This window comes from Schistocerca gregaria, chromosome X (genome assembly GCF_023897955.1).
Source record: "Schistocerca gregaria isolate iqSchGreg1 chromosome X, iqSchGreg1.2, whole genome shotgun sequence".
Classification (NCBI taxonomy): domain Eukaryota; kingdom Metazoa; phylum Arthropoda; class Insecta; order Orthoptera; family Acrididae; genus Schistocerca; species Schistocerca gregaria.
In genome coordinates this window covers 659,014,725-659,033,370 of record NC_064931.1, presented here as the reverse complement: position 1 = coordinate 659,033,370, position 18,646 = coordinate 659,014,725, and the positions used below count along the sequence as shown (strand labels likewise).

Sequence of the window (18,646 nt, the reverse complement as noted above, 5' to 3'; positions counted from 1 at the left end):
CCCAAAGATGTAAACAACCATGCATGAGCAGCGCCTATTAGATGGAGGGGGTCCAACAGCCAATCAGTTCCAGTCACTCGACCAGCAAGGAAGTACATGGCTTGTGTCGTCTGCAGTTCAACCATGCTCAGATAGTCACTACAGCAGTTCAATCATGTCCACATTGTTACTTTGTGCCAGGAAGGGCTCTCAACAAGAGATGTGTCCAGGCGTCACAGAGTGAACCAAAGTGATTTTGTTTGGACCTGGAGGAGATACAGGAAGACAGGAACTGTCAATGACATGCCTCGCTCAAGCCCCCCAAAGACTACTACTGCAGTGGATGACTGCTACCTACGGATTATTGCTTGGAGGAGCCCTGACAGCTACACCACCATGTAGAATAATGCTTTCTGTGCAGCCACTGGACGCTGTGTTAAGATTCAAACTGTGTGCAATAGGCTGCATGATCCCAAACTTCACTCCCAATGTCCATGGCAAGGTCCATCTTTGCACCCAAGACACCATGCAGTGTGGTAGAGATGGGCCCAACAACATGCTGAATGGACTGCTCAGGATTGGCATCACGTTCTCTTCACTAATTAGTGTTGCATATGGCTTCAACCACATGACTGTTGGAGACGTGTTTGGAGGCAACCCCATCAGGCTGGATGCCTTAGATACACTGTCCAGTGAGTGCAGCAAGGTGGAGGTCCCCTGCTGTTTTGGGGTAGCATTGTGTGAGCCCGACTATGCTGCTTGTTTTCACGGAAGGCGCCGTAATGGCTGCACGATACGTGAATATCATCTTCCGACCGACAGTACAACCATATCGGCAGCATATTGGTGAGGAGTTCACCTTCATGGATGACAATTCATGCCCCCTCCTGCACATCTTGTGAATCATTTCCTTCAGGATAATGACATCATTCGACTAGAGTGGCCAGTATGTTCTCCAGACATGAACCCTGTTGAACATGCAAGGGATAGATTGAAAGGGGCTGTTTATGTACAACGTGACCCACCACCCACTCTGAGGGATCTACGCTGAATCACCATTGAGGTGTAAGACAATGTGGACCAACAGTGCCTTGATGAAGTTGTGGATAGTATGCCACGATGAATAGAGGCATGCATCAGTGCAAGCGAACATGCTACTGGGTTTTAGAGGTACTAGTCTAATTTTGTTTTATGTTTTGAAATGGTAGCAGCTATTTCTTTCTATAGAAAGCTATTTTGCCTAGTGTAATTCTTGCTACTGTGTATTTACTGCAAATACCTTCTTTTTTTGTTATACCTCTATAGTAGCAGAATTTGTTTACTTCTTTAAGACTTGCTTATCCCAGATTATTATTTACCCATTCAGCATTTCTACCCATTATGCACACATTTACCTTACTTTTCTTCTTCTTTATGATGATATTATAGCTGTAAATTAATACATTTTCCATTTTATCAAGCACCTGACTCAGTCCCTGTTCTTCAGTTTTGATGAATTAGAAAACCACATAATTCTGATTTTCTTTTCATGAAAACTTGTACGCCAAGATAGTTCTTATTTTCCTCACTGACCCTTCATTATATAAATTTATTATGAGTGGTCCTTTCCTGAATTTGACCTTCTTTAAAAATCTGTCAATGTCTAATACACAATTCTGCTTTGTGTAGAAGGGTTTCCCCTTCTGTCCCTGTAAATGGCTGCAAATTGCATAAGAATTAAGAAATAAATCTTCCATTCCTGATAAGCAAAAACCTTCTCAGAATCTGTGAATGAAATGTACAATTTCCTTTTTTTTTATCCAAGCATGCTCTTTATTATTCATCACAGTTATAAAATTGCTTCTCGAGTGCTCCTACTTCTTCAAAAACCTAAATGGTCCTCTTGTAATCTACAAAAAATTTTCATTCCATTCTTCACCAGAGTACTCTTGTAAATGTTTTTGATGCTTGTGTTACTAAAATGATTGTGTAGTAATTTGCACATATATTGACTCCTGATTTCTTCATAAACATAACAATTACATTATTTTCATAACATGAAGAAGCTTCTCCACTTACATAAATTTCATTCAAAAGCTCGGACAACTGTTCTTCTGTTCTTTGGTTTCATGCCTACTATAATTCTGCTGTTATTTCACCTATACCTGTACATCTGTGTCTTCCAAATTCATGTAAATCTTTCTGAAATTGTAGAAATAATATTATGTCTCCTCTACATTATTTAAAAATTGTTTTCATTTTCAATTATCTTAATTTCTTCTGTCAAACTATGAAGTTTCTTCAAGTACTATTCCCTTCCTATCACTCTATTTTGTGCCCTCATCACCCAATTACCTTGTCTGGGTTCCATTTCCAACATTTCAGTTGTTTTCTCTTTGACTGCTTGAATTTGAACAGGTATTTAATTAATAATAGCACATGTTCCTGTTTCAGTCCGTGAGCTATACTCATATGGTTTTAACTGGGTGGAGTGTAAAATTACTCTATGTGCACAGTGGAGAGCGACAGTGGTAACTGGGTTGGGTAAGAGGTGATGTCAGTATACGGTCTGTGTTGTTTGGACAGGGTCACAAGTGTGGAAACAATTCTGTGGTTCCAAAGAATTACTCTGACCTAACTAAATGTGGCATGGGAGTGGACAGGATTGAATGATCAAGGAAATATGCAATGCATAACTACCAAATGTGCATCACAAATAATATTTTTATTCAATAAAAGAAGAGAAAACAAGAAACAGGTTATAATTATCAAATAGGTGTGACCATCTACACTCTGTGCTAAAGAATAAAGGGTTCCCATCATTTCATTTCTGCCTTTTCCACTTTTCATGAATATTTTTCTAGTCTAATTTTGTTTTATGTTTTGAAAAGGTAGCAGCTGTTTGTTTTTATAGAAAGCTATTTTGCCTAGTGTAATTCTTGCTACTGTGCATTTACTGCAAATACCTTCTTTTTTTTGTTATACCTCTATAGTAGCAGAATTTGTTTACTTCTTTAAGACTTGCTTATCCCAGATTGTTATTTACCCATTAAGAATTTCTGCCCATTATGCACACATTTACCTTACTTTTCTTCTTCTTTATGATGGTATTATAGCTGTAAATTAATACACTTTCCATTTTATCAAGCACCTGACTCAGTCCCAGTTCTTCAGTTTTGATGAATTAGAAAAGTACATAATTCTGATTTTCTTTCCATGAAAACTTGTACACCAAGATAGTTCTTATTTCCCTCATTGATCCTTCATTATATAAATTAATTATGAGTGGTCCTTCCCTGAATTTGACCTTCTTTAAAAGTCTGTCAATCCTTAATACACAATTCTGCTTTGTGTAGAAGGGTTTCCCCTTCTGTCCCTGTAAATGACTGCACATTGCATAAGAATTATGAAATAAATCTTCCATTACTGATAAGCAAAAACCTTCTCAGAATCTGTGAATGAAAAGTATATTTTCCCTTTATTTAATCCAAGCATGCCCTTTATTATTCATCACAGTTATAAAATTGCTTCTCGAGTGCTCCTACTTCTCCAAAAACCTAAATGGTCCTCATGTAATCTATTTTTAATTTTTCATTCCATTCTTCACCAGAGTACTCTTGTAAATGTTTTTGATGCTTGTGTTACCAAACTGATTGTGTAGTAATTTGCACATATATTGACTCCTACTTTCTTCATAAACATAGCAATTACATTATTGTCATAACATGATGAAGCTTCTCCACTTAACATAAATTTCATTCAAAAGCTCGGACAACTGTTCTTCTGTCCTTTGGTTTCATGCCTACTATAATTCTGCTGTTATTTCACCTGGGTTTCATTGGATTTAGATAAGCCAAATTTGATGACTGTGACATCAATTTGAGTTCACATATGATGTCAGTTCATTCATAGCTCTTAGAGTCTTTAATTTGACTCCTTAATTATTTTTTTTCAATGTATAGTCAATCTGGTATTTTAGTTGATCCCCTGGCATCTTGCATACATACTGTCCTCCATAGATTTTCTCAAAAAGTGTATTTATAATGGCTAACCTGTGCCTGCCACACAATACTATTAATCTCTCTTCCCTCTCATTTAATTTATGAGGACAGAACGTTCACATTAAGTTTTTTCTTCCTTAAAATTTGACTGTATTACAGCCATCCAGTATGACTAAATTTTTCTCCTGCCTATATATGAGTTTTTCAGTATTATAATACAGTTCTTCAGTTTTGCTTTTACAATTACAATATCTGTTGGATATCAATTCAGTTGCATCATCACTGGTTTTTCTACATTGTTTTTATTTTCAGTCACAGTTTTGTTCCCACTCACATTTATTGGTTGCTAGTTTCTAACACAATGTTCATTTTCACCCCTTCATGTCAATTCTTGACCTCCAGAGCCAGAGTGTAGTCCTCTACCTGTTATGGTAGCACCGTGAATACAGGTGCAGAAGTCCCAACTTCTGTTATAAATAGAGAAGAAACAACACCAGCAGCAGTGTCCATTGAACAGAGCAGAAGGAAAAGAATATTGCCTTCTCACCTGAATGATATTTTAGTAGCAAACATAGCAAAGAAGAACAACACAATATATTCAAGGTCAAGACTTTATTTGAGGTCAGTGCTTCATCAGAAATGACTAAAAGCAGTAGCTTCAGTAAGCAAATTAAATCCAACTGTCTGCCATTTAATATACTGTATCATAATGTTCAGTCTCTGGCTAACAAACTGCAAGAACTAGAAATAATACTGTCTTCTGACCTAAATGTTGATGTTATCTGCATAACAGAACATTGGCTAGAAGAAATGCAAATAGAAACACTAAAGATCCCTGATTTTCCCCTAGTCACTTCATTCTCCAGATCTTATTATAAACATGGAGGGATAGCTATCTTTGCAAAGCAGGATTTAAGGTAGAAAGCAACCCAAACATATCCTGAACAGAATAAAGAAAAAGTATTTGAAATGGTGAGTCAAACATACTGACATTCAAGTAGTTGACAGAATGAGATTTTCACTCTGCAGTGGAGTGTGCGCTGATATGAAACTTCCTGGCAGATTAAAACTGTGTGCCTGACCGAGACTAGAACTCGGGAAATTTGCCTTTCACAGGAGTGCTAGTTCTGCAAGGTTCGCAGGAGAGCTTCTGTAAAGTTTGGAAGGTAGGAGAAGGATACTGGCAGAAGTGAAGCTGTGAGTACTGGTGGTGAGTTGTGCTTCAGTAGCTCTGTTGGTAGAGCACTTGCCCGCGAACGTCAAAGGTCCTGAGTTCGAGTCTCAGTCGGGCACACAGTTTTAATCTGCCAGGAAGTTTCATTCAAGTAGTTATCATAACTATATGCAGGTCCCCTGATGCTGACATAGAAGAATTCCTGTGTAAATTTGAAATGATGTTAAATATTGTAGAACCAAAGAAAAGGTAAATCATTTGTGGAAACTTCAACATGGACTTTTTGAAACCCTCAAACTACGAAGACAAATTACGATATATGACAAAGAGTTTCAACTTAATCCCCAACACTAAATACACCAACAAGAATCACTAGGCATAGAAAAACTGTACCAGACCAAATTTTTATTGAAGAAACCTTTTCTCCATACAGTGGTGAAGAAGTTAAGATGGGATACAGTGATCATGAGGCTGTGTTGTTATCACTGGAATTATGTTCAGAGAAAATATCTCACATTAAAATAACTGAATGCAGGGATTTCAGTGATACCAATATAGCAAACTTTTGCAACATATTAAGACGAGATACATGGGATGAAGTGTTCAATGAAACAGAGGTAAATAGAATGTTTGAAAGCTTTCATGGATCATATAAGTACCATTTTGACATAGTCTTCCCACTAAAGCAACATGGATTAAAACCAACCAGAGACAAAAGTTGTATTACTAAGGGCATAAAAATCTCCAGTGCAAGGAAAAGATTTCTACATTAATATGAAAAACAAGATAATATATCATTAGAAATGCAAAATTATATCAAAGAATACAGTAAGATCTACTACAAAGTTATTAAAGAGGCAAAGAAAAAGGGAAATGATGAATATATCCGCAGATCAACAAACAAAACATGGGCCACATGGAACATCATCATGTCTGAACCACACACAAAACCAGTGGCAAAAAATATTAACTTAAATCTGTAAAACAAACAAGTATCTGATGCTACCTCTGTAGGTGATATCTTCAGTGAGTACTTTGGCAAAGCTGCAAATGATCTTATCCAAAGCAACTTTCAGAATACTAATACGCACTACATTGAGAACTGTAAACCACCCATGGGGTCTATGTTTCTCAAGCAGGTCACATAAAGTGATCTCATACTAGCAATTAGCTCATTAAAGAACCTTTATGTGGTTTTGATGAAATTCCAGATTGTATTATTAACCAAACAAGAACCTCTGAAGCATATTGTTAATCACTCCTTTCCCACAGGTACCTTTCCAGATCTTCTAAAGATTGCAAAAGAAACCCACAAAAAGGGAGCCACAGACAATGTTAACAATTACAGACCTGTAGCACAGCTTATTGGCTTCATAAAGATCTTTGAGAAGCTCTTTTATAATAGGTTGCTAGAGTTTGTTAACAAAAACTCATTGCTGTCAAATCATCAGCATGGCTTCAGGCAATCTAGATCCACAACCACAGCAGTGTCTGAATATTTGCACTCCATTCTAAAAGCTGTAGATGAAAAGGAAATGGCTACTGGAATATTCTTGGACCTATCCAGAGCATTTGACATTTTAGATCATGGTATCCTACTATGTAAGTTGGAAAGAATGAGAATTAGAGGTATTCCAAATGAATGGATTAGATCATATCTTACTAGTCGGCAACAAAAAGTTGTTCTCATTCAAGACACAATAACTGAAAACATTTAAATAAGAATAAGATACACATCAGAAATACTACCATCAACTATGGTGTGCCACAAGGATCAACATTAGGACCCATCCTCTTTCTTTTGTATGTTGATGACCTGAATGACAAACAGAAAACTTTATTTGCAGATGATACCAGTATTTTGATTACAGGGTCAGAGCAAAAAGAGCTTCAATTAACTACAGATGCATCATTGATGGAGCTAACACACTGGTTCGAAAAAAATAAACTTATAATTAACACTGGGAAAATGGTGGCCGTGAATTTTCGTACATCTTACTATAAACACCAAAATGAACACCCATTGAAAATGAACAACAAAATTGTAAAATTAGTTGATGGTGTTAAGTTCCTAGGAATATATCAGCAGGGTGATCTCAAGTGGAATACAGACATTAAAGCCTTTACAACCAAGCTATCATCAATCTGTTACATGCTAAAGATACTAAGCGCAAGCTGTAATAGAGAAATAGTAATACTGGCATATCACGCACATTTCCAGTCAGCAATCTGATGTGGAATAATATTTTGGGGGAATGCATTTTATAATCAATCTGTTTTCAAAACCCAGAAATGAGCTGTCAGATTCATCTGCAACATAAAGAGGCAAGGTTCATGTCACTCTCTTTTTCCTACTCTGAAGATTCTGAACCTTCCATGCCTATATATATTTGAAACAATAGTCTTTGTAAGAGAATATTTAAGAACCTCCAATGCCTATGAGCTGAACGGCTCTGTGCACAATTACACAACAAGAAATGGCAATAACATTCATGTCTCATATGCCAGACATCTGCCTACCAGAAGAGTGCCCTTCATAGAGGCACACAATTATATAACAAAGTGTACTAGTTGTACATGTAACATTGTATTACTGTAGATATTTGTAGTCCACATCATTGTATTGATCTCCTGGAAATTGAAATAAGAACACCGTGAATTCATTGTCCCAGGAAGGGGAAACTTTATTGACACATTCCTGGGGTCAGATACATCACATGATCACACTGACAGAACCACAGGCACATAGACACAGGCAACAGAGCATGTACAATGTCGGCACTAGTACAGTGTATATCCACCTTTCGCAGCAATGCAGGCTGCTATTCTCCCATGGAGACGATAGTAGAGATGCTGGATGTAGTCCTGTGGAACGGCTTGCCATGCCATTTCCACCTGGCGCCTCAGTTGGACTAGCGTTCGTGCTGGACGTGCAGACCGTGTGAGACGACGCTTCATCCAGTCCCAAACATGCTCAATGGGGGACAGATCCGGAGATCTTGCTGGCCAGGGTAGTTGACTTACACCTTCTAGAGCACGTTGGGTGGCACGGGATACATGCGGACGTGCATTGTCCTGTTGGAACAGCAAGTTCCCTTGCCGGTCTAGGAGTGGTAGAACGATGGGTTCGATGACGGTTTCGATGTACCGTGCACTATTCAGTGTCCCCTCGACGATCACCAGAGGGGTACGGCCAGTGTAGGAGATCGCTCCCCACACCATGATGCCGGGTGTTGGCCCTGTGTGCCTCGGTCGTATACAGTCCTGATTGTGGCGCTCACCTGCAAGGCGCCAAACACGCATACGACCATCATTGGCACCAAGGCAGAAGCGACTCTCATCGCTGAAGACGACACGTCTCCATTTGTCCCTCCATTCACGCCTGTCGCGACACCACTGGAGGCGGGCTGCACGATGTTGGGGCGTGAGCGGAAGACGGCCCAATGGTGTGCGGGACCATAGCCCAGCTTCATGGAGACGGTTGCAAATGGTCCTCGCCGATGCCCCAGGAGCAGCAGGGTCCCTAATTTGCTGGGAAGTGGCGGTGCGGTCCCCTACGGCACTGCGTAGGATCCTACGGTCTTGGCGTCCATCCGTGCGTCGCTGCGGTCCGGTCCCAGGTCGACGGGCACGTGCACCTTCCGCCGACCACTGGCGACAACATCGATGTACTGTGGAGACCTCACGCCCCACGTGTTGAGCAATTTGGCGGTACGTCCACCCGGTCTCCCGCATGCCCACTATACGCCCTCGCTCAAAGTCTATCAACTGCACATACGGTTCACTTCCACGCTGTCGCGGCATGCTACCAGTGTTAAAGACTGCAATGGAGCTCCGTATGCCATGGCAAACTGGCTGACACTGACGGCGGCGGTGCACAAATGCTGCGCAGCTAGCGCCATTCAACGGCCAACACCGCAGTTCTTGGTGTGTCCGCTGTACCGTGCGTGTGATCATTGCTTGTACAGCCCTCTCGCAGTGTCCGGAGCAAGTATGGTTGGTCTGACACACCGGTGTCAATGTGTTCTTTTTTCCATTTCCAGGAGTGTATATATGTGTGTGTGTGTGTAATTTTTATCTTTCTTTATCATTTAATGACCTTTCCTATATCTGTACAAGATGTCACAGGACCAAAACTAAATAAATAAATAAATAAATAGACCACCACTGCCACAACCACAATAGTGGTGTGGATTTTTTCTCCTTCCAGTTTCTCCAGGATGGCCGCAGGTCTACTGAGCCTGCTATCCAATGGGTGTTAGTGATCTTTCCCAGGGGTAGAAGGTGACTGGGCTGATGTGCCTGCCATTGACCCATTCTTTGTACCATGCCTGCAGTCAGGCCCATAGTGCAGTCATTTAACTTAGTCTTGACCATATGAATGATCATGAAGGAACTTAATGAAACAGTTATTTAGTTACATGGTAGACATGAGTTATTGGTAGTCTAATGGCCTATTACAGTTTGTCACCAAAGAGAGAGGCTACAGTTCCTAAGGAATACTGTTCGAGAGTAAGGGAACCATATCCAATCTGACCCGCAGGGGACATTGAGTTTGCACATAGAAGAATGACTTCCAGAATACTTGTTCAGTAACATATGCAGGAGAATGTAGATTTCAGAAAATAGGAGAGGCATATTGTTGTAAGAGCACTGTTCACAAAAGGAAAGTGTCCAGGCTTGAATCTTGACAAAATTTGGCAGCCTCTTTTACATTAGTATACAGTAGACTGCATTGAGGGGCACTGATCTCCTTAATGAAATTAGAAGAAGGCACGTAATACCAACCAGACATACTTACAAAAACTTCAGGAACTTATTTTCATCGATTGCAGTAAATAAGAAAGCTGGAGGTACTAAAAGGCAGTGGTTTGCATAATATATCAGCAGAGGTGAATTATTCTTTACTTGTTGAAACCTAACACGAGTGTATAAACTGCAATTCTGGCCACAGCCTCATTTACCTGGATCATGTGGCCTTGACTGAAAGTGAACAGGGGGAGGACAGATTATCCTCAGACACTGTTCTTTATTCATTATTTTCTCTGTGGACTGTAAATGGTATAATCATGTTCATCCCATATTTTGTGAAAACTGATGCTGGAAACATTTGAACCTATATAATGACTTGAAGTTTTTCCTGAAAAAATGCTGGACTGTTCCTTGTGTAAAGATGTTAAGGTACTCAAATTGATTCCATTAGTTTTATATCTGCATGCAAAATTGTTTAATTTTCTTCTAGGTGTGAATATAATCTGACTGGGGGAATGGGGCTAAGATGATTCATTGTACTGATCAGTGTCTTCTTCTTATGGAACATATAGTTGTATATTTTGTAGCAGTACTGTATCCACATGGTTAATCCAGTTTCAGGTATAGTATTTTCCTAAGTAAATATGGTGAAAGAAAAGCCTTGACAGTTAAAGTCAGCTTGTTGCAACAGCTTTTTGAGTCCACCACTTCCAATCACTTAGTGAAATTAGGTACATGTCTATGGCAATACCTCCATCTCACTGCAGCTCATAGACAACTATTGTTTCCAGTCACATAGCTTTGGTACCTCTATAGCCTATACAGTCAAAGAAGAGCCCTGCTTGTCCCAATTCATACCACCATCCAACTGTGACCATCCCACACTTCTGCCTAACCATTGCCTGGTCACCTTCCAGGAATTCCTAACTTCGAACCTGGCCTCACCATCCTTCCTCAGATCCCTCCCTAAGAACAACAACATTTCAGCAGAAGGAAGGGCTGCCTAAACCTAAAAACTGATCCTGACCTGGTCATGCTTCCAGCAGACAAAGGTTCCACCACTGTTTCAATGAACTAGAATGACTACCTGGCGGAGGGCCTCTGCCAGCTATCCGACACCTCCACTGACAAGCTCTGCCGAAGTGACCCCATCCCAGCAGTCAAACATAACCTCCAATCCCTGTTGAAATCCCTAGGCCCTTTCCAGAACCTCATCCCTGAATCCATCTCCCTGCTCAACCCAACAACAGTCAGCGCACCCACCTTCTACATGCTCCTCAAAATCCACAAACCTAACAATCCTGGGCACCACATTGTGGCTGGTTACAGTGCCCCCACCAAAAGACTCTCAGCCTTCATTGACTAACATCTGTAACTAATTGTCCCAAACGTAGCCTCCCACATTAAAGATGCCAACCATTTCCTTCACTGGCTATCCACCATCCCCACACTCTTACCTCCCAGGTCCCTACCCGTCACTGTAGCTGCAACCTGCTTATACACCAACATCCCTCATGCCCATGGCCTTGCTGTGATTGAACAGTAGCTCTTCAAATTCCCTGCAGATTCCAAACCCATCTCTTCATTCCTGGTACAGCTAACCAGCTACATCCTAACCCATAATTATTTCACCTATGAAGAGAAGGTACACAGACAGATTCATGGCACAGCTATGGGCAGCCACATTCCACTGTGCTATCCCGACCTCTTTATGGGCTACCTAGAGGAAATATTCCTAGCTTCCCAAAACCCCAAACCCTTAGTCTGGTTCAGGTTTATTGATGATATCTTGATAATGTGGACTCCAGGCCAGGAAACTTTCTCCTAATTCCTCCACAATCTCAACACTACCTCTCCCATCCACTTCACCTGGTCCTCCTCCACCCATCATGCCACTTTCCTAGATGTCAATCTCCTCCTCTCATATGGCTCCATACACACCTCAGTCCACATCAAACCCACCGATCACCAACAGTACCTGCACTCTGACAGCTGTCACCCCTTTCACACCAAAAAATCCCTCCCATAAAGCCTATCCACTCGTGGCAGTGATGATACAATCTGAGTCATTTCAAATAGGTATCCTCCTCATACAATCATAGTCAGTGGTGGCTTTAATCTACCCTCAATATGCTGGAAAAATTATACATTTAAAGCCGGTGGCGGGCATAAAACGTCATCTGAAATTGAACTGAATGCTTTCTCAGAAAATTATTTTGAACAATTAGTTCATGAGCCCACTGGAAGCTTAAATGGTTGCGAAAGCAAACTTGACCTCTTAGCAACAAATAATGCTGGACAAATAGTGAATGTTGTGACGAATACAGGGATTATTGACCACAAGGCAGTAGCTGCTAGGCTGGATACTGTAACTCCTACAACCATCAAAAAGAAATGCAATGTATGTCTATTTTTTTTAAAAAAAAAAAATCTCATAAAAATGCTCTTAACGCCTTTTTAAAGAGATAGTCTGCACTCCTTCCGATCTGATCATGTAAGCATAGAAAAGTTGTGGAATGATTTTAAAGTGATAGTATCAACAGCAATTGAGAGATATAGAGCACATAAATTAATAAATGATGGCACTGATCCCAATGATATGCAAAATGAGTCAGACTGCTGTTGCAGAAGCAGTAAAAAACACATGCCAAATTTAAAAGAATGCAAAATCTCAAAGACTGGCAAAGTTTTGCTGAATTTAGAAATGTAAAGCATACTTCATTGTGAGATGCTTTCAGTGATTTCCACAATGAAACTCTGTCTCAAAATCTGGCAGAAAATCCAAAGAGATTCTGGTCATACATAAAGCACACCAGTAGCAAGACGCAATTAATACCTTCACTGCGTGATAACAATGGTGAAGTCACTGATGACAGTGCCTCTAAAGAGGAGTTATTAAACACGATTTCCCAAAACTCCTTCACCAAAGAAGATGAAGTAAATATTCCCGAATTCCAACCAAGAACAACTGACAAGATGAGAAACGTAGATATCTTTGGTGTCGCAAAGTAGCTTAAATCACTTAATAAAAGCAGGGCTTCTGGTCCAGATTGCATACCAGTCAGGTTCCTCTCAGAGTATGCTGATACAATAGCCCCATATTTAGCAATTATATGCAACTGCTCATTCACAGAAAGATCTGTACCTAAAGACTAGAAAATTCCTCAAGTCACACCAACACCCAAAAAGGGAAGTAGGAGTAATCCATTGAATTACAGGCCCATATCACTAACATCAATTTGCAGTACGGTTTTGGAATATACATTGTATTCAAACCATATGAAGTACCTTGAAGAAGACAATTTATTGTCATGCAGTCAGCACGGATCCAGAAAATATCGTTCTTGCAAAATGTAACTAGCTCTTTATACTCATGAAGTAATGAGTGCTGTCGGCAGGGGATGTTAAATTGATTCCATATTTTTAGATTTCCAGAAGGCTTTCAACACAGTTCCTCACAAACATCTTCTAACCAAACTGTGTGCCTATGGAATATCACATCAATTGTACGACTGGATTCATGATTTCCTGTGAGAAAGGTCACAGTTTATAGTAATAGATGGAAAGTCATTGAGTAAAACAGAAATAATATCTGGCGTTCCCCAAGGAAGTGTTATAGGCCCTCTATTGTTCCTTATCTATACTAATGACGTAGGAGACAATCTGAGTAGCCCTCTTAGATTCTTTGCAGATGATGCTGTCATTTACCATTTTGTAAAGTCATGAGATGAGCAAAATAAATTGCAAAATGTTTTAGATAAGATATCTGTATGGTGTGAAAAGTGACAATTGACCCTAAGTAAAGAAACGTGTGAAGTTATTCACATGAGTACTAAAAGAAATCTGCTAAATTTCGATTATGTGTTAAGTCACACAAATCTGAAGGCTGTAAATTCAACTAAATACTTAGGGATTACAATTACAAATACCCTAAATTGGAATGATCACATAGATAATGTTGTGGGTAGATCAAACCAAAGACTGCAATTCATTGGCAGAACACGTAGGTATAACAAATCTACTAAAGAGACTGCTTACACCACGACATCTGCCCTGTTCTGGAGTATTGCTGTGCGGTGTGGGATCTGCATCAGATGGGACTGATGGATGACATCAAGAAAGTAAAAAGAAGGGCAGCTCGTTTTGTATCATCACTAAGTAGAGGAGATAGTGCCACGGATGTGATACATGAATTGGAGTGGCAATCATTAAAACAATGGAATTTTTCGTTGCTGTGGGATCTTCTCATGAAATTTCGATTATCAGTTCTCTCCTCCAATTGTGAAAACATTCTATTGGCACTCACCTACATAGATAAAATGATTATCATGATAAAATAAGAGAAATGAGGGCTTGCACAGAAAAATTTAAATGCTCATTTTTCCCACGCACCGTTAGGGAGTGGAATGTTAGTGAGACAGCTTGAAGGTGGTTCATTGAACCCTCTGTGAGGCACTTTATTGTGAATAGCAGAGTAATCACATTGATTTAGACGTAGATGTAAATGACAACTTCCTCACCCAGCATTCTGAAGGCCACACGAAGGCCTCCACAGACAGGCAATACCCTCCAGATGTTATAGATAAACAGATCTCCCATGCCATATCCACACACACCTGATCCTCACATCATTTCCAAGAATGAACCACAAAGAAGCACTCCCCATGTCACCCAATACCATATGGCATTGCAATGACTTAACCACATCCTTTGTCAGGGCTTTGATTACCTATCATCATGCCCTAGTCCTTGCAAGATGCTGCACACTAGTTTTAAAACTAAGAACAAGAAAGTCTACACTCATGGACCATCAGTGTAGAAGTGGAAAATATTCCCATTTGTGGAGAAAAATATACGAGCAGAATAGTGAAGACAATGAAGAGGTTAAAATAGGCTTGATGCAGCTGCTTTGTATGTCTATGACAACTGATCACTTAACGCAGTGTGGCAGTGCCTCTATGTTGCCATAGCTCATAGGCAACAGTGGTTTCCAGTCATGTAGCTTTGGTACCAGCATCAGCCTTTTGCACTTCAGAGTTTAAAGCTGACAACAATACTTCCAGCTGTATGAACTCTTCTTGAGCTACATGCTATATAATAATTTCATTATTGTCTGATGCATGAACAAGAAGAAATAAAATGGTTTACATATTCAAAATTTTGTACATGGCTGCACATGCAGAGACCATGAATAGTTACAATTGAAAGAAAACAGCCCTCTGTCACTATTTATTAACGAATATTCATTAATAAATCATGACGGAGGACTGTTTTCTTTCAATTGGTTTACATTTTGTCTTTATCACACTAACTTTTGTTTTGATCCAGTGTTATCAACTCTGCAGCTGGATGAAAGACAAAAATCTACAGTGTGTAGTATATGTTTATAATAGACAGTGTTTATGTAGTATTTTATGCTGAGATTTGAAAGATTTGTGATAGGACTTGGATCAAATTTATGTGGCAGCTTTTGTCCTAGTCATTTTTAAAGCTACATATATTCCATTTAACACCTGCTAGTTTGTAAACATGTATTTTAAGACTGTTGCATGTTAAAGTCTATTCATTATAAAGTAACCTTAGAAATTGGCTTCACTGGAAACTCCATACCACCTAACTGATGAAAAAGTAGTTCCACAAGTCAGGTAGTGGTTAAGTAAAATCTCTATCATCCCATTGTAGCTGAAATACTTGTTAGTGAAATAGGTTTTTCTATGAAGTTTTCATTTATACCAATTGTGTAGTATGTTGGTTGGCTGAAATAATTTACAACAATATTTTTAGGTGGCCTTTAACACAAGCCAAATGATTTTTGCCTGTAGCATAAGTACTTACATCAAATACAATAAAAATAGGAATTTTGTTCCACAACATATTAAAAATATTTTCTGACATCATCTTCTACTATCATCCAGATTTTGTTAGTGCACAATAGATGATTTATGACATTTTCAGTAAAGCTTTTAATGTTAGAAGTTCTACAGTTGATAAGAAAATGTTACCTGCTATAATGAACAGAATCAGTTTCAAGAATATAAAAACTGCTGGACTATAGAACAACATAAAGCATAATAATAGGGTGCTTAACTTGCTGTAAACTGCTACAAGAGGAACTGTGAGTGAAAATGTATTTTAAAAGCACACAAAATTGAGTGTCTGGGATATATTGAAAGAACTGGACTTGCAGACTCTTGAAGATAAATAGAAACTATCCCAAGAAAGTCTACTTAAAAGTTTCAGGGAATAGCTTTAAAAGATGACTCTACGGATATACTACATATTTCTCCTTTAGGGACTGTGAGGACAAGATTAGATTAATTTCTTCATGCACAGAGGCGTTCAAACATTCTTTCCTCTCTCCCTATGTGAATGGAACAGAATAAAGCTGTAATAACTGGTATTGCAGATTGTAGTCTCTGCCATCCATTTCACAGTGGTTCACAACATATAGATGTAGATGCAGAATAGGTTACTGTATGATTTTGATGATAATCCAGTCTTTGGGGCAGCTCCATAGATGGTAGAAATTTATGCAGACATAAATGCCCATGTTGAAATTAGTCATAATGAACATATATTGGCACATGTTTGTAATTGTCCTTTCAGAATGTATGTTTCATTGAAAAAATGCATTTAATTACTGTACATTTTTTGTCCTCAGGTATTTTGGTTGATGAAAATTCATATTATTTAGATTCTGGAACTAATTCTACAATGTTCTGAGGGGCAGCAAGATACAATTATGACTTCCTTTTGAGCAAAATTAATGGATGAAACAATGCTGGACAAAGATTATTCAAGATGGCAGCAGAATTAAATTAAATGTGCAACACTGACTGTCAAAATTTCTACACCATAAGGAGTGACATTCACAAAATGACTATGAAATTGGGATACAGAGAGTATCATTCTGTCACAAGATCACTTACTTAATTTTTTAAAATTGTGAAGTAGTAGTATTAAATGTGCACACTGGATGTACCAGTAACATAGCTACAACTGTGTACAACTAAAATGTGTTCACTGTAATACCTGCAATTATTGTAAACCATATGATATTTTTGAATCCCCTGCATGCATATAGATGTTCACTGACTGAAAACTTGTTTCAGTTACCTGCCATTCATGGTATTGATTTTACATACAAACACCAATACATTGTGCTTTCAGGCAATAATAATATAGTATGTTCTTCATCAAATCACACATATTATTAACAGAGAGCCAACACCATTGCCCAATACCCAACTAATATATTTCCCAGTAGAATGGGGAAATGTTATGTTTGAATGTGTTTAGTTGTGTGGTAGGAGATTACAGAAGTGAAGAAACCATACTCCTATTTCCATTTTCTATATTTATTGAGAATTTTAAATCACCTTTTAAATAGAATTCTAACCAGGGTACAGGCTTTCTTCAGTTTGCAGAGTGAGTTGACTAGAGGGAACTATTATTAATGTGTCGTAATTGTTCCCAAGTATAGGCCACTGTGTCCTCCTACTTTACAAGCTATAGCAACAAGTCTCCAAAGACTTTTCTATGTCAACTTTGTTCATAATAAATATGATGAGAATTATTAAATGAATGTCCAAACACTTTTATGATCTTAAAAACACTTATGAATTATAGGAATAGGATTACTGTAGCAGAGGTCTAAAAGTTTTATCGCTGAAAATAATTATTACACAGGATGTCATTACATATATTACTGGCTACCAATTTTTTAGATGAGCTATTTAAAAATAACTGGTTTCTTGACTAAAAAGTTCCAAATTCAGTACAGTTTGTATTCAGAGATTTACATAATATGTAGAGATTAAAACTGCTGAGAGAACCATGTCACACATATTAGATTTTGTATGACAGAAATTAATCACTGGTGTTCATGAACAAAAGTTTAGCTGCAAAATGGTACAAGTTATATAAAACAATGTATTCCTATCAGTGAAATGATAGCTGTCACAAGAAGCTCCCATGTATCAAATCTCAGAGGATTATCTGCTCACAAGTACAAGGTAAATGCATATATAATGCTAAAAAGTTGAACTGAAAAGGAAAATGTACTAAACATTCTGTTAACAGTTCTGAAGGTTAGCTTGTAATAGAGCTGCATTTGATTTGTATGTGTGTACCAGTGAACAAACTTGTTACTACTTCCTTGAATGAGAAGCAGAAATTTGACATAACTTTTTTGCATAAGAAACCTTTTTTAGAAATATTTCATAATACATCTATTGACACTTGCTATCCTGTCAAAAACGAGAAAAATCTGTCAGTTCAAGCCATAAACTGTGTACTTTTAATGATTACTTGTACCTGAATGTCTGTAAATACAAGCATGTCAACAAATGTGAATGGAATTCACACATAATAAACATAACTTTAAAGAATGTATACTAGTCTCTCTCTCTCTCTCTCTCTCTCTCTCTCTCTCTCTCTCTCTCTCTCTCTCTCTCTCACACACACACACACACACACACACACACGCACACACACACACACACACACACACACACAAACCCTCACTCTCACATAGCACGCACAAAATTGAAGTTGTTGCCATGTACTATAGCAAGTAGTGTGGATACCATAGTAGTACACATATTATAGTGTACATTTTAGCAGTAGAAATATACTAACATGTACTTTCATTTCAGAGTACATATGATAAATTAACATCGGTGACTTTGAGACTGACACTATAATATTGGTGCACAGCAGCTCCAATTCCTGGGTCTGTATACACTACTGGCCATTAAAA

At 38.6% G+C, this 18,646-nt stretch overlaps 1 protein-coding gene across 1 annotated transcript in view; it reads left to right on the top strand.

Annotated features, from left to right (window-relative positions):
- The window catches only part of LOC126299163 (solute carrier family 28 member 3-like), a 407,308-nt gene extending 389,033 nt beyond the window's left edge, over positions 1-18,275 (top strand). The window contains exon 15 of the mRNA XM_049990926.1: positions 16,547-18,275. Within this exon, the coding sequence (XP_049846883.1) occupies positions 16,547-16,608 (62 nt within the window). The 3' untranslated portion in view covers positions 16,609-18,275. The remainder of the gene's footprint in view (positions 1-16,546) is intronic.
- Positions 18,276-18,646: the final 371 nt, after the last annotated feature.